The following is a 13,531-nucleotide window of genomic DNA, read 5'->3' as shown; positions in this document are numbered from 1 at the left end:
GCCCACAGCCAATAGGAATAGCTGATCCCGAGAGGCCAGGAATGAGGAGGAGGAGCTGGCCAAACCCTGGAGGTGTGACTAGCACCGTCGAGGCGTGGTCACAGAGTTAAACTCCTCCCCGGGCGGCCGAGCCCCACAGTAGAATGGAAGGGCGGGATTAAGAGAGAACCAACAGCCAAACACACACTTCTGAGGGGAGGCGCGGCCGATTGGACCGGGGAAAGAGAGGCGGGGCGTTGTGGAGAATTCTAGCCAATGCAGAGTAGAGCGCGGCGGGGCCTATGGAACGTCTGCCAATGAGAAGGGCGGTGGGCGTGCCTTGTTCTCTCACTCGGGCTAGCCAAATCCTCGCGAGCGGACCAATGAGATCAGAGGCGGGGCCAAGCTCTGCCAACCAGCAAGCCGAGTTTTATCTAGGCACCGTTACTGGGGCGGGGCGTCGGCGTTCCTGGCCACTGAGATCGCCTCAGAGGCCGGCTCCGGAGCCTTCCAATGCGGGACGTGGGCGAACTCTAGTTCTCCCAATCGGTGCACGGCGCCGGCCGATTCAAACTGACAGCGGGTTGGAAAGCCCGAGAGCGGAAGAGCGAGCAAAAAGCGACGTGTGCGGTGGCAGAGACCCCCCCAACGCCGACCGAACCCGCAAAGAGACCTCTGCCCCGCCCTGCCGACAGCCCCCCGCACTCTGGAGCGGCCGCTCGGGAAAGACGAGGGATCGGCGGGAGCCGCGAGGGAAAGCGGAGGGGAGGGAGACGCAGGAGGAACGACGCGAGACCCCGCACGCTGAAGCCTGGGGGCTGTGCCAGGAAAGAAGTGAAGCCGGGGTCTCGCGAACTGGCAGAGAGGAGGAGGGTGGCGGGAGGGTTAAGGGATACCCACACTCGCCTGTGGGAAAAACTGAGGGGGTTTCTGAATCCTGAGGAGAGGAGAAAGATTTCCACAGAGGAGACGTGGGTAGGGAACCTTAGCCCCGTATCCGAGAGAGAGAGGAATCGGAGCGCTCCGAGCGAGAGGGCTTGAGTAGGAACCTGTAGATAAAATCCTGTCGGCGAGAAGCTAAGGGAATTGCAAAAGGAACTAAAGAACAGACAATCCTTCAAATAGGACAGGAAAACTGTAGAGAAGTTCCCCGAGGCACCTTGCAGCTTGCCTGCTTCCCACTTCAAACTCCTCTCCCTTCCCCCCGAAAGTTAAAGAGAAAGGCAAGATTGTTACTTCTCTGTTCCTACTCAATAAATATTACTTTTACCCTTGAACGGGAAAACAGAAAAGAACTCATATCCTTCTCAATTTTCGGGCTTAGAAAAGCTCGAGGCCTCACAATTTGCTTTTTAGCCTGGGGGAATCAAACTAGGGAGGGTATTGCTCCAAAATCCCACACCTCATCCTTCCGAGACGCCATGTCTACCAGCAGCTGTAGTTTCAAGGACCGGCGCGTGTCCATCCTGTGTTGCAAATTCTGTAAACAAGTGCTCAGCTCTAGGGGAATGAAGGCTGTTTTGCTGGCTGACACTGAAATAGACCTTTTCTCTACAGACATCCCTCCTACCAAGTAAGTCATGCTAGTGGCGGGCAACGGTAGCCTTTAACTAAATGGGAAAAGTGTATGGCTTGAACCTCTCGGAGTCAACAAGGAGGTTATCATTTTGGTGTTCCAGCCACTCCCAACAGTCTGATGATCCCCCTTGGAGTTTAACTAAGGGGGCAGACTGTCTGGACAAAGTCTGTGGTTTAACCAGAGTGGTCAGTCCTGATGTAATGTTTCTAGTTCAATTATAGTCATGTGATCCCTTAAGTTGAATCCCTGGCCCTACCCAACCAACCTCTCACTGCATCAAGTCCATGACTTGAGAGGCTAGGTAATTTAAGCAAGATTCTCTGTACTGCTGGAGAAGAAAGATCATTTAAGTTTTTTGTTTTTATTCATAAACTTTTACTCCAAAAAACATTTCCTAGTTTTCTACCTTTTTCGAGGCGGGGGGGTGGGGGGGGGGGCAATGGGCATGCTGAATCAGATCCGTTGTCCACCTAATTCAATACTCTTTCCTTGTAATCTCCCTCACTCTGAATGAGCAAGTCATACAGATCTTTATGGGATGAAATAGAGACAGCCCTAAAATAATCTGTGTCTCCCATAAAGCCTACTTTAGATATTATGCATTTGTTTGCATACTTAAATCCTTTTAAATTCTGTTTTCAGTCACTACCCACTTTTGGGTGTAGAATCTTTAAGAATTTGCTTCCTGTTTAGAAAAATAGCCACTTTATTTGATTTAAATATACTTTTTTCTAACTCAAAAAGGTACTTTCTATAGTCAACATGTATGTGCCTATACATGGTTTTCAAGATTTTACTGTTTATTGAAACTTTGTCACAAAAGCAAAAGAGAAATTATCCAAAATATACATGGACAGCTCTTCTTTAGACACAGAGCCAGATGAAGCACACCAATAAACAGAATACTTTAAAATGAATTTCATGATGATGATAGAAACTTTTTAAAAAATTAAATATACTCAAAGCTGTGAACGTTCCTCCCTTGAAATCTTGTCTGCATTGGTTTGAGTGTAGTCATGCATAATGGCAAAGCTAAAGGCCCTCATTTAGTATAGAGATAAATGGATTATTATAACTACCTCTGTCTGTGTGTGTATGTGTTGCAAAAAGAAAAAGCACTAGACAATAAATCTGGACCCTACATTGCAAAGTTTCAGTGATTTTTTGTTTTTTATTTTCAGTAACACATACAGAAACAACAGTTTTAATTATTAACCCATTTGTCTTTGCACTAGCTATGGTAAGTATAGAATAGTTATAAGGAGGGCTCACGTATGTGAACTGTTAATATGACCAAGTCATTTCTCTTTACTACTCTTCCATGTAGGGCTTACAATGGTGTTGGATTAACGTACTAAGATGTGTGTGAACCAATGAATGCATAAGATTTTTTGACTGGAAGGTTGGTCATATTTATAGTGAGCTCACAAATATTTATTTGCCCTTGCAACATATACTTTAGTTCTCTTACAATTTCTCTTAGTGTCCCTTTCAGCTCCTGTCTATAAAATTCATGCTAAATCACAATCAAAAGTACATATTGTGGCAAGGGTATGGAAAAATTGGAACCCTAGTGCACTGTTGGTAGGAATGTGAAATGATGCCACTACTAGGGAAAATAACATGGCAATTCCTCAAAAACTTGAAAATAGATTTACCATATGATCCAACAATCCCACTTCTGAGTATATATCCAAAAGAATTTAGTGCAAGATCTAGAAGAAATATCTGCACATTCAAGTTCTTATTGTTTGCAATAATCAAGAGGTTGAAGCAGCCCAAATGTACAGCAATGAATGAATAAACAAAATGTGGTATATGCATATAATGAAATATTATCCATCCTTTAAAAGGAAGGATATCCTGCCTCTTACATGTTACATGGATGGACCTTGAAGATGTTATGCTAAGAAAAATAAGTCAATCACAAAAAGACAAATACTGTATTATTCCACTTATCTGTGGTATCTAAAGTAGTCATATTCATAGAAACAGAAAGTAGAATGGTGGTGGCCAGGTTCTGGGGGAAGAGGGAAATGAAGAATTGTTATTTAATTGGTATAGACTTTCAGTTTTACAAGATGAAAAAAGCTTGTAGATTTGTTGCACAAAAAAATGTGAATACACTTAACACTTATGAACTATCCACTTAAAAATGGTTAAAATAGCAAATTTTACTTTATGTTTTTCACAACATTCTTTTAAAAGTACGTTTGACTATCTCTAAACTTTTCCATCTAGTGCAGTGGACTTCATTGGAAGATGCTATTTCACTGAAATCTGCAAATGTAAACTGAAGGACATCGCATGTTTAAAATGGTAACGTGTGGCAATATTCCAAATAGCCCTGGGTTTGGGAGATGAATGTTGACACTGAAGTACAGAGAAAGGTTCAGTGGGCTGCATCAAGCAGTGGTTATCACCCATGCAGTGAACAGTTGAAAAACCATTTGTTACTTAGAACTGTCTTTTAAAAGAGTCTTAATTCACTTTACATTTGTATATGACTTTACAATTTTTCGAAGTGCATTAACAAATACCTGCTTTAACTTTCAGAAAATGGCAGTGTAGTTTGGAGGGTGGGGGAAACACTTAGATTTACAGTAATAAAAGTCAGGTTTGAGCCTTGGCCCTATCCTTATTACCTTGAGTAAATGTCTTAAACCTCTGAACCTCTGTTTCCTTATTTAATTTTTATCTCAAGAAGATATCTTGAGATGAAAATTAAAATATTTTTTGTATTTACCTATAGAGTTGTTGTGAATATCAAGTGAATCATGAATGTTCAAAGGCTTGGTAAACTATAAATTACAACTCAGATGAAAGCTGTTACTATAATTTTTTGAGAGGCAAACAGACTTGAGTATAATTAATCCTATGGGATTCAATCCTAGGGAAAAAACAGTTGAGATTTTCTCATTTAAATAGGATTTGGATTATAAATTTTGATCATTTGAATTAGCAAACTCTTTGTGTGGTCATGACTAATTTCTTTCATTCATTCATTTAAACTGTCTATTGAGGTCCTACCACGTGCTCATCATTGTTCTAGAGGCTGAAATCCAGCAATAAAGAAGACAAAATCAAAGACCTTTGAACATTTTATTCTGGTAGGAAGGCCATCAATCAATCAATAAGATATTTAAATAAATAAGATCTTGAATAGGGTGGGAAGTACTCCAAAGGAAATAATAATAATAAATGATAGAGAATAATAAAGGTTGAGAGAGTAGGTAAGAGTTATTTTAGATAACATGGTCAGGGAAATTAACATTGGAATTGAATCCTAAAAACTGAGCTAAGTGGAGCCAAAGGAAGAATGTTCTAAGCAGAGGGAACAGCCAAGGCAAGAAGAACATATCAACTAATAGAAAAGACAATGGACAGTGTGGCTGAGACATTGTGAACATTAGGTGAGAGAGTTTGGGTAGATTAGAGATGTACTCAGAATCCAGATAGTCCAGAGCAACACCATCAAATAGAAGTGTGCAAGCCACATATGTAATTTAAAAATTTCAAGTCACTTTTTTTTATTTTTTATAAAAACAAATGAAATTTATTTTTAAACCATTTTATTGTTTTTAATTTATGTTTGGCTGCACTGGGCCTTCATTGCTGCACACGGGCTTTCTTTAGCTACAGCGAGAGGGGCTACTCTCTAGTTGTGGTGTGCAGGCTTCTCATTGTGGTGGCGTCTCTTGCTGTGGAGCACAGGCTCTGAGGCACACTGACTTCAGTAGTGTTAGCACTCAGGCTCAGCATCTGGGGCCCGTGAGCCCTAGAACGCAGGCTAGGAGCTACGGCTTGTGAGCTCTAGAGCATGGCCTAGTACTTGCAGCACACAGCTTAGCTGCTCCACAGCATGTGAAATCTTCTAGACCAGGGATCAAACCTGTGTCCCCTGCATTAGCAGGTGGATTCTTAACCACTAGACTACCAAGGAAGTCCTGAAATTAATTTTATTGGATATTTTACTTAACCTAAATATCCATTATCCAAGTATTATCATTTCAATATGTAACTAACATGAAAAATTATTAATGAAATATTTTTACATTCTTATTTTTTATTCTTAGTCTTTGAAATCAAGTTTATTTTTTATACTTCCAGCGCATTTCAGTTCAGGCTAGCCAATTCAAGTGCTCAGTAGTCACATTTTGGATAGCACAGATCTACACTCTGGTTTGGAGAAGGGATAGGCTACCCACTCCAGTATTCTTGGGCTTCCCTTGTGGCTCAGCTGCTAAAGAATCCGCCTGCAATGAAGGAGACCTGGGTTCGATCCCTGGATTGGGAAGATCCCCTGGGGGAGGGAAAGGTTACCCACTCCAGTATTCTGGCCTGGAGAATTCCATGGACCGTATAGTCCATGGGGTCCCAAAGAGTCGGCACAACCGAGCAATTTTCACTTTCACTTTCAGACTTTGGTAGGAAAGGTCTTTGGGTTTTCATTTTTGGCCAATGGAAAGCCATTGAAGGAGTTTTAATAAGGGAGCAAAATGATCTGAGGTGTACCTACAAGAATGTTAGCTCCATGAACACAAGGGCTTTATTCCTAGCACCTAGAACAGTACCTGACACATAGTAGATGCTCTGTAAATATTAGCGGTATGAGTGGATGAATGAATGAATATGGGTGGTAATTAAAACTGTAGAATTTATTCTTGTAATATAGCCTTACAAATAACTGTCAGTCTAATGCAAGAACAACTTTTGCTTTCATTCGTTTGCCTTTCAAGAAGATTATGATTAGAATATGTTTTAGGTGGACTGGTACCTTTTACAGTAGTTTTATAGGGTGTCACAAAAATGACTGACTCACATTTCATAGGGTGGGAACAAGCTATAATAGGAATTTTTACAACTCAAGGTATAAGCATTTCATGTTGTCATTTAAAAAACAAAACAGTGCTACCTAAAATGTTCCCTGTATATTCAGTCTATTTAAAGTGATCAGATAGGGAAGAAAAACCTATGGAAGAGTGAGGTGTTTCTAATAAGAAGGATAACCCTGGAGACAGTAAAAACTTTTGAGACTTTCTCTAGGAGCTGTGGATTTGCTTCATTTCTGAATTCCTTCAAAAACACTGAGACTAAAATTAGAGCAGCCAGCTTGTGTTCAGTTTTCATGGGCTCATGCTGTCTTCCTACTCCTCCATCTGTTGAAACAGTTTTTAGGTGCTGGCATGGAGCGGGAACATATAAGAACCCAATTTACCATAGTCCTGGGGAGAGCAAAAACCTTTTATCCACACATCAGGGTTTATTTAATGTATTTTGTCTATACAGCCCATCAATTTTGGACTAATCACAAGCTTAGGGCAACTAGAAACTAACTTCTGAAGGGACAATGCATAAAACAATACTAACAAAGAAATTGAGAATATGTTACTATTATTTCATTAAAGACTCTTTTCCCATTTGACAGTAGAACTCTTAACTATTATTACAGTAACTCCCATCCCAAAGATCCCAGAAAACGAGGTTGTTAGGAGGAAATGAGATCTTTATATGGTCTGTCTATTTACATTAGCACATTAAAAGGTTTGCATGGTCAGATATTACCTTGTATATAATAATATTTACTTTCCTTTTTAGTGGGAACATTGTAGGTTATCACGTGATTGTTCCATGTTGTTCCTGCCTTCTTTCCTGCAACAACGGACACTTCTGGATGTTTCACAGCCAGGCAGTTTATGGTATTAACAGACTAGACTCTACTGGTAAGAAACAATTTAATTCCTGTAACATTTGTCTATCAATATTTGAGTGAACCTCTCCATAGATCATTTCAGGATCCCATCTGAGACTTTCTCACCTGGGTTGTATCCACTAGAGTAGAACTTCGAAAATTTTATCCCAAACATTTACTTATAGAAACAAATACTAGCCAGAACTCATTGCATTTCTGTTTTCAAGATCATATTTCAGTTCAGTTCAGTTCAGTCGCCCAGTCGTGTCTGACTCTTTGCGACCCCTTGAACTGCAGCATGCCAGCCCTCCCTGTCCATCACCAACTCCCAGAGTGTACCCAAACCCATGTCCATTGAGTTGGTGACACCATCCATCCATCTCATCCTCTGTCATCCCCTTCTCCTCCTGCTCTCAATCTTTCTGAGCATCAGGGTCTTTTCTAATGAGTCAGCTCTTCGCATCAGGTGGCTGAAGTATTGGAGTTTCAGTTTCAACATCAATCCTTCCAATGAACACCCAGGACTGATCTCCTTTAGGATGGACTGGTTGGATCTCCTTGCAGTCCAAGGAACTCTCAAGAGTCTTCTCTAACACCACAGTTCAAAAGCATCAATTCTTCTGCACTCAGCTTTCTTTATAGTCCAACTCTCACATCCATACATGACCACAGGAAAAACCATAGCCTTGACTGGACAGACCTCTGTTGGCAAAGTAATGTCTCTGCTTTTCAATATGCTATCTAGGTTGGTCATAACTTTCTTTCCAAGGAGCAAGTGTCTTTTAATTTCATGGCTGCAGTCACCATCTTCAGTAATTTTGGAGCCCAGAAAAATAAAGTCAGCCACTGTTTTCACTGTTTCCCCATCTATTTGCCATGAAGTGATGGGACCAAATGCCGTGATCTTAGTTTTCTGGATGTTGAGCTTAAAGCCAACTTTTTCACTCTCCTCTTTCACTTTCATCAAGAGGCTCTTTAGTTCTTCTTCACTTTCTGCCATAAGGGTGGTGTCATCTGCATATCTGAGGTTATTGATATTTCTCCCGGCAATCTTGCTCCAGCCCAGTGTTTCTCATGATGTACTCTGCATATAAGTTAAATAAGTAGAGTGACAATATACAGCTTTGACATACTCCTTTTCCTAAATGGAACCAGTCTATTGTTCCATGTCCAGTTCTAACTGTTGCTTCCTGACCTGCATACAAATTTCTCAAGAGGCAAATCAGGTGGTCTGGTATTCCCATCTCTTTCAGAATTTTCCACAGTTTATTGTGATCCACACAGTCAAAGGCTTTAGCATAGTCAATAAAGCAGAAATAGATGTTTTTCTGGAACTCTCTTGCTTTTTCGATGATCCAGCGGATGTTGGCAATTTGATCTCTGGTTCCTCTGCCTTTTCTAAAACCACCCTGAACATCTGGAAGTTCACATATTGCTAAAGCCTGGCTTGGAGAATTTTGAGCATTACTTTACTAGCGTGTGAGATGAGTGCAATTGTGCGGTAGTTTGAGCATTCTTTGGCATTGCCTTTCTTTGCATTTCTGTTTTCAACATCATATTTAAGAACATCAAACTTGGCTGGATTTCTTGGTCTTTTAAAATTAATATTTTAATTGCTCTAAATTGCTGCTTTGATATATAATATGGCTCCAGAAAATTTTGGAATAATTTAGATTTGTCAGCCAATTGTATGTATGGGTGTGTGTGTTTAAGAAAAGGGAAGAGGCTAGGGTCACTGGGAGCTGGGGGGAAGGATAACTAGGTGAACTGTGTTTGGTGATGTTACTTCAGGATAAAAACAGACATTTTGACATCTATATTAATAAATTATGATGAAAGTTTAGTCAAGGAAAATATTTAATACCAATATGTTGAACTGATTATTTAGTAGAAAAATATACAACAAATTCTTAAAGCATATCTACATAATACATTTTATATTGTCTGCAACCTGTCAGTTTTGCTATAGGACACATGTTCTCAGTGTCTAATACCTGCTTAACACACCAAGGTGACTTTTAGTGAGACTTTTTTTAGTGGGAACTAAAGTTTATAGAACTTTAGTTTACAGAAAAAGTTTAAATAATGTGACAATCTAATTTGGCACTAACATTCTCAGGTTTTTAAATGTATGTTTTAGTTTCCTTCAGAACTTATATTCTTTTTTTTTTTCTTTTTTTAAGTATGATTTGCCTTCACAGACTACGAGATCTTGAGTTGTTAGCTGGGTTGTTAGGGTCTTTAAACCTTTCAATTATGCTTGGGTTTTGATAGACTCTTTTAAAAAAAAAAAAAATCACCTGACTTTCATTTGTGACTCTCAACCCATCATTTGGAGGCCTTAATTTAAGGCTCTAGAATGTTAAGAAGGCCATTTTTGAGCGAAGACTTCTCTGAACTCCCCTAAGTGAGATATAGGCTCCTAATTTAGGCCTCCAGTTTTACGTTTGTGTTGCTCATGGAACATATTAAAGGAAGTTTCTGCTTTGATACTGTTTTTCCTGCTTCATAGAATTCAAAACATGGGGTGGAGGTTTTTCAGTTTTGATTTACTTTTTAATATTGGTCAATTTTTCAAAGAGAAAAGCCCAGCATTTTTCCATTTGCATTGAATCTAATCCATGAGAAACAGATGTATCACAGGATTTCCTTCCTCCTTGTTAACAGAGAAAGGAAGGTGCTGCTTCTGTCAGATCCAGTCTCTCAGTTTATTTTTTTTCTCCTTTGAACTAATTGTGCCAAGCCACTCATGTCTCTGAGTATTGACTCCAAGAATATCAAACTTCTCCTCTGTAACCCTAATATTATGATTTGAAGGAAGATTTTTCTAGATGCTTCATATAAAACAGAATTGCTCATGGCATTGCGACTGTCCTTGAATCACCTGAATCAGCAACATCAAAGGAATCTGTACACAAGCTTTATAAAATTCTAGAATGTTTAGACTGAAAGGGCCTCAGGAAGTCTATGTTCTAGGTTAGCCTTCACGTGTAGACCTGATTTCCTGAGACTCTCTTGAAGGGGCTTGGGAGACCTCAGTTCAAATTCCCTGGAATTGGCAAATGCCCTCAAACATAGGTTGTGTTCAGCTCTCCATTTACCTTTATGCATTCTAATTGTCCCTTAGATTTCAGCCTAGAGATTCCTTACTATCCTGTCATCTGTTCAAAAGCAAAACGTCATTCATTCTTGGGGGAAAAGAAGTGCTTTTATTGTAAATGATTCATACATACAAAAATTATATAAAATAATATGATAGACATCATTATGCATCAAGTAGATGCTAATTTCTTGCCTGGTTAAGTTCCAGTATCTCAGCCAAGAGAGACAGTTAACTGTTTTCACTGTTTAACCATGTAGCGGTGCACATCTTTGTGCGTGTCTCCTTGGGCACCTGTGCAAAATGGACAGTTAGAGAAAAGGATGAGTGATGGGCTAAATTTAAGATTGTATTTTTTTTTAATTCATACAATGGAATGTCCAACAGAAATAAAAAGAAATGAGCTAAATAAGCTAAATCTACACATATGGACATAGGCAGATCTCAAAAACATAATATTGAAAGAAAAAAGCAAATTAGAAGAGATACATATAATACTATAATGTAAAAATTTAGATACACAAAATAATAATGTATATTGCCTATGGTTATATACATTTGTAGTTAAAGTAGTAAACACATCCATTATACTGTTAGTGGTGGAAACTGGATTGAAACCAAATCTCCAAACCCTGGCTTATTCCATTCCACCATGTGGCCACTATCTCAAGTCAGTGTCAAAGTGTTACTCACTAAGTTGTGTCTGACTCTGTCACCTCATGAACTGTATAGCCCACTAGGACTCTGTCCATTGGGATTTCCTAGGCAAGAATACTGGAGTGGGTTGCCATTCCCTTCTCCAGGGTATTTTCCCACCCCAGGGATCAAACCTGGGTCTCCTGCTTTGCAGGCGTATTCTTTACCACCTGAGCCACCAGGGAAGCCCACTGTGTAGTGTGGATATGCAGAGTTGCTGAGTCCTCCCTGTGTCCATACTGACAACTGGACAGTTGAGATTTGCTTTCTTATTGGCTCTCCATGATGTCAGTTAATAATAGTATTTTTTTTCAACTTAGTGCTTTCAAGTTATAATACAATGTGTGTGTGTGTGTGTGTGTGTGTCACTTGATCGTATCTGACTCTTTGCGGCCCCATGAACTGTAGCTCACGAGGCTCCTTTGTCCTTGCAATTCTCCAGGTAAGAATACTGAAGTGGGTAGCCATTCCCTTCTCCAGGGGATCTTCCCAACCTGGGGTTTGAGACCAAGCATTACAGGTGGATTCTTTACCACCTAAGCCACCAGGGCAGCCTAGTTCATATTATAACTGGCTCCAAAACCCTACTTTTTTTAACCAGAAGAAAGGCACCAGCAGCTCCATCCTTGTTGAGGAGATGGGGAAACTTATTCAAGTCTTTCCATGCATCCTCCAAAGAGATATTTAATCTACAAAGATCTTATGAGATTTCCATTCTTAAAAATCATTAAAATAGATTTGAAAATTATCAGTGTAGAGTGATTATGACATAATGTAGCTGGAGGCAAGGTTTGAGTAAATCAACTCCTGAGATCGTTTTGAGTTCCAAGATTCTAGAATTGAAGCCCTTAATTAAAAGGGTTTAAAGAATGGTTATGTTCTAGATGTTAGATAGTTTTAATATCTAGGTATCAATCATGTTATTTGCAGTTCATTTTTTATTAGCTTTTCTCTTAACTGCTAACACTATGATTTCATATAAGAATGTTAACATAAAAGGTTTTGTATATCTTGTTCTGAGTTGTGACAGTAGTCAGCACAAAATAATTTTGTGACCTTTTGTTTTCAGGTGTAAATTTCCTACTTTGGGGCAACTTGCCAGAGGTAGAAGAGAATACAGATGAAGACATGTTAGATATCTCAGCGGAGGAGTGTATTAGATGACTACAATTATGATATATTCAATATGTAATATTATAACTTTTTCTTGTGTAAAAAAGATATTAATGGACCAATTTAAAAATTGTTAGTAAGGATTTGTCAATGATTTCTTTTTTCGGAAGACAAAAATGGAGCATTTGTTGATTTATTTATTTGTTGTCTCAAATTAATTACCTGAGTTTATTGAACCAATATAGTTCTTTTCTTCTACATCTGCTTCTACTTCTACCCTTTGTCTCTCCACCCCTCTTCCCAGTATAGATGTATTCTTAAATTCAAGTAGAAGAATCTTTTACATGTTGTTCTGCTATCTTCCAATCTGGGCGAGTTTTTCTTACAGTTAGATGTCAGATGCCATTAATTTTACATTCCTGAATAAGGGACATTAAATACCCACACGTTTACCACCATGCTTATATCCATGCATAGTCCATGCATATAAGCATGTATATATATTTGAAGCACAGCTGGGAAGTAAAGCTTAGCAGAGAATTTTTAAAAATAAAAATTTGGTTTCCATGGGTACTGGTTATCACATGTTATATTGGCGATAACTATGTTAATATGGAGCAAGACTGTGAATCAGCAAATAAAACTCTAAAATGTATGGAGAAATCCTCTTGATTCCTCAGCATGATGCTGGATAAATGAATTTGTCAGAAGATTTTCAATATGTACTGTTTACTAATATTATTTATTTACATTCTTATAAAGTCATATGGATATTGTATTGTGAAAGCCTTTTAACCTCCATCTTTAAGTTATCCCATTCTCTAGAGCTTTCTCTGTAAATAGAAAATTTTAGATTAGTTGTCTCAGTCCCAACACTTAAATAGAAAACAAAATTAAAGAAGTGGTTTGCTGAAGCCATTGTACATTATAAAGGTTTTTTAAATTTTGTTTTGTTTAACTGTATTCATAGGCACACAGGAATAGGAAAATGGGATAGTGCTGGTATCTTGTTTTACGAACTGCTAAAATCAGTCTGTCATCTTAACTTATATTTCAACCAAAGGCATTTTGTCAGTAGTGATACCCAAACAGACCAAGTTATGATTTTGTAAATAAAGTTTTGTTCTAAAAATGTCCAGCCTTGTTTTAATTTTCCAATTTTATCCACATTTCTTAAATAAAAATATATAGAAAAATATTTCTTACTGTAGCCTAAAAACATAAAGTATTTAATATGAGGTAACATTTTTTGCATGCTGACCATGTAAGTGCTTTACACATTTAATTCACTTACCATTATTATTTCTTTTCTATTGATAAGACAGGTGAGACATAGAGAAGTTAAGAAGCTTGTCTAAGGTCACATAACCAG

General features: G+C 38.8%; 1 protein-coding gene across 2 annotated transcripts; it reads left to right on the top strand.

Moving 5' to 3' along the window:
* Positions 1–19: 19 nt before the first annotated feature.
* Positions 20–13,293, top strand: FAM72A (family with sequence similarity 72 member A). Of its 2 annotated transcripts, XM_019976413.2 has the most exons (4): positions 194–1,552; positions 3,800–3,877; positions 7,157–7,281; positions 12,116–13,293. In XM_019976413.2, the coding sequence occupies exons 1-4, from the start codon at positions 1,401–1,403 to the stop codon at positions 12,208–12,210; spliced, it is 450 nt and encodes a 149-aa protein (XP_019831972.1). In that variant the 5' UTR covers positions 194–1,400; the 3' UTR covers positions 12,211–13,293. The 2 variants fall into 2 exon arrangements, with proteins under 2 accessions (XP_019831973.1, XP_019831972.1); XM_019976414.2 differs by lacking the exon at positions 7,157–7,281 and having other exon boundaries at positions 20–1,552.
* Positions 13,294–13,531: the final 238 nt, after the last annotated feature.

Source organism: Bos indicus, chromosome 16 (assembly GCF_029378745.1).
Source record: "Bos indicus isolate NIAB-ARS_2022 breed Sahiwal x Tharparkar chromosome 16, NIAB-ARS_B.indTharparkar_mat_pri_1.0, whole genome shotgun sequence".
Classification (NCBI taxonomy): domain Eukaryota; kingdom Metazoa; phylum Chordata; class Mammalia; order Artiodactyla; family Bovidae; genus Bos; species Bos indicus.
The sequence above is the reverse complement of the archived record's forward strand: the minus strand, read 5'-3'. Positions and strand labels throughout refer to the sequence as shown.

Excerpts from the sequence above, each read along its gene's own strand:
- FAM72A (XM_019976413.2), top strand. The coding sequence starts at position 1,401 with ATGTCTACCAGCAGCTGTAGTTTCAAGGACCGGCGCGTGTCCATCCTG. Across the intron at positions 3,878-7,156 it reads GACATCGCATGTTTAAAATG|TGGGAACATTGTAGGTTATC; the intron begins GTAACGTGTGGC and ends TTTCCTTTTTAG. Across the intron at positions 7,282-12,115 it reads TAACAGACTAGACTCTACTG|GTGTAAATTTCCTACTTTGG; the intron begins GTAAGAAACAAT and ends TTTTGTTTTCAG.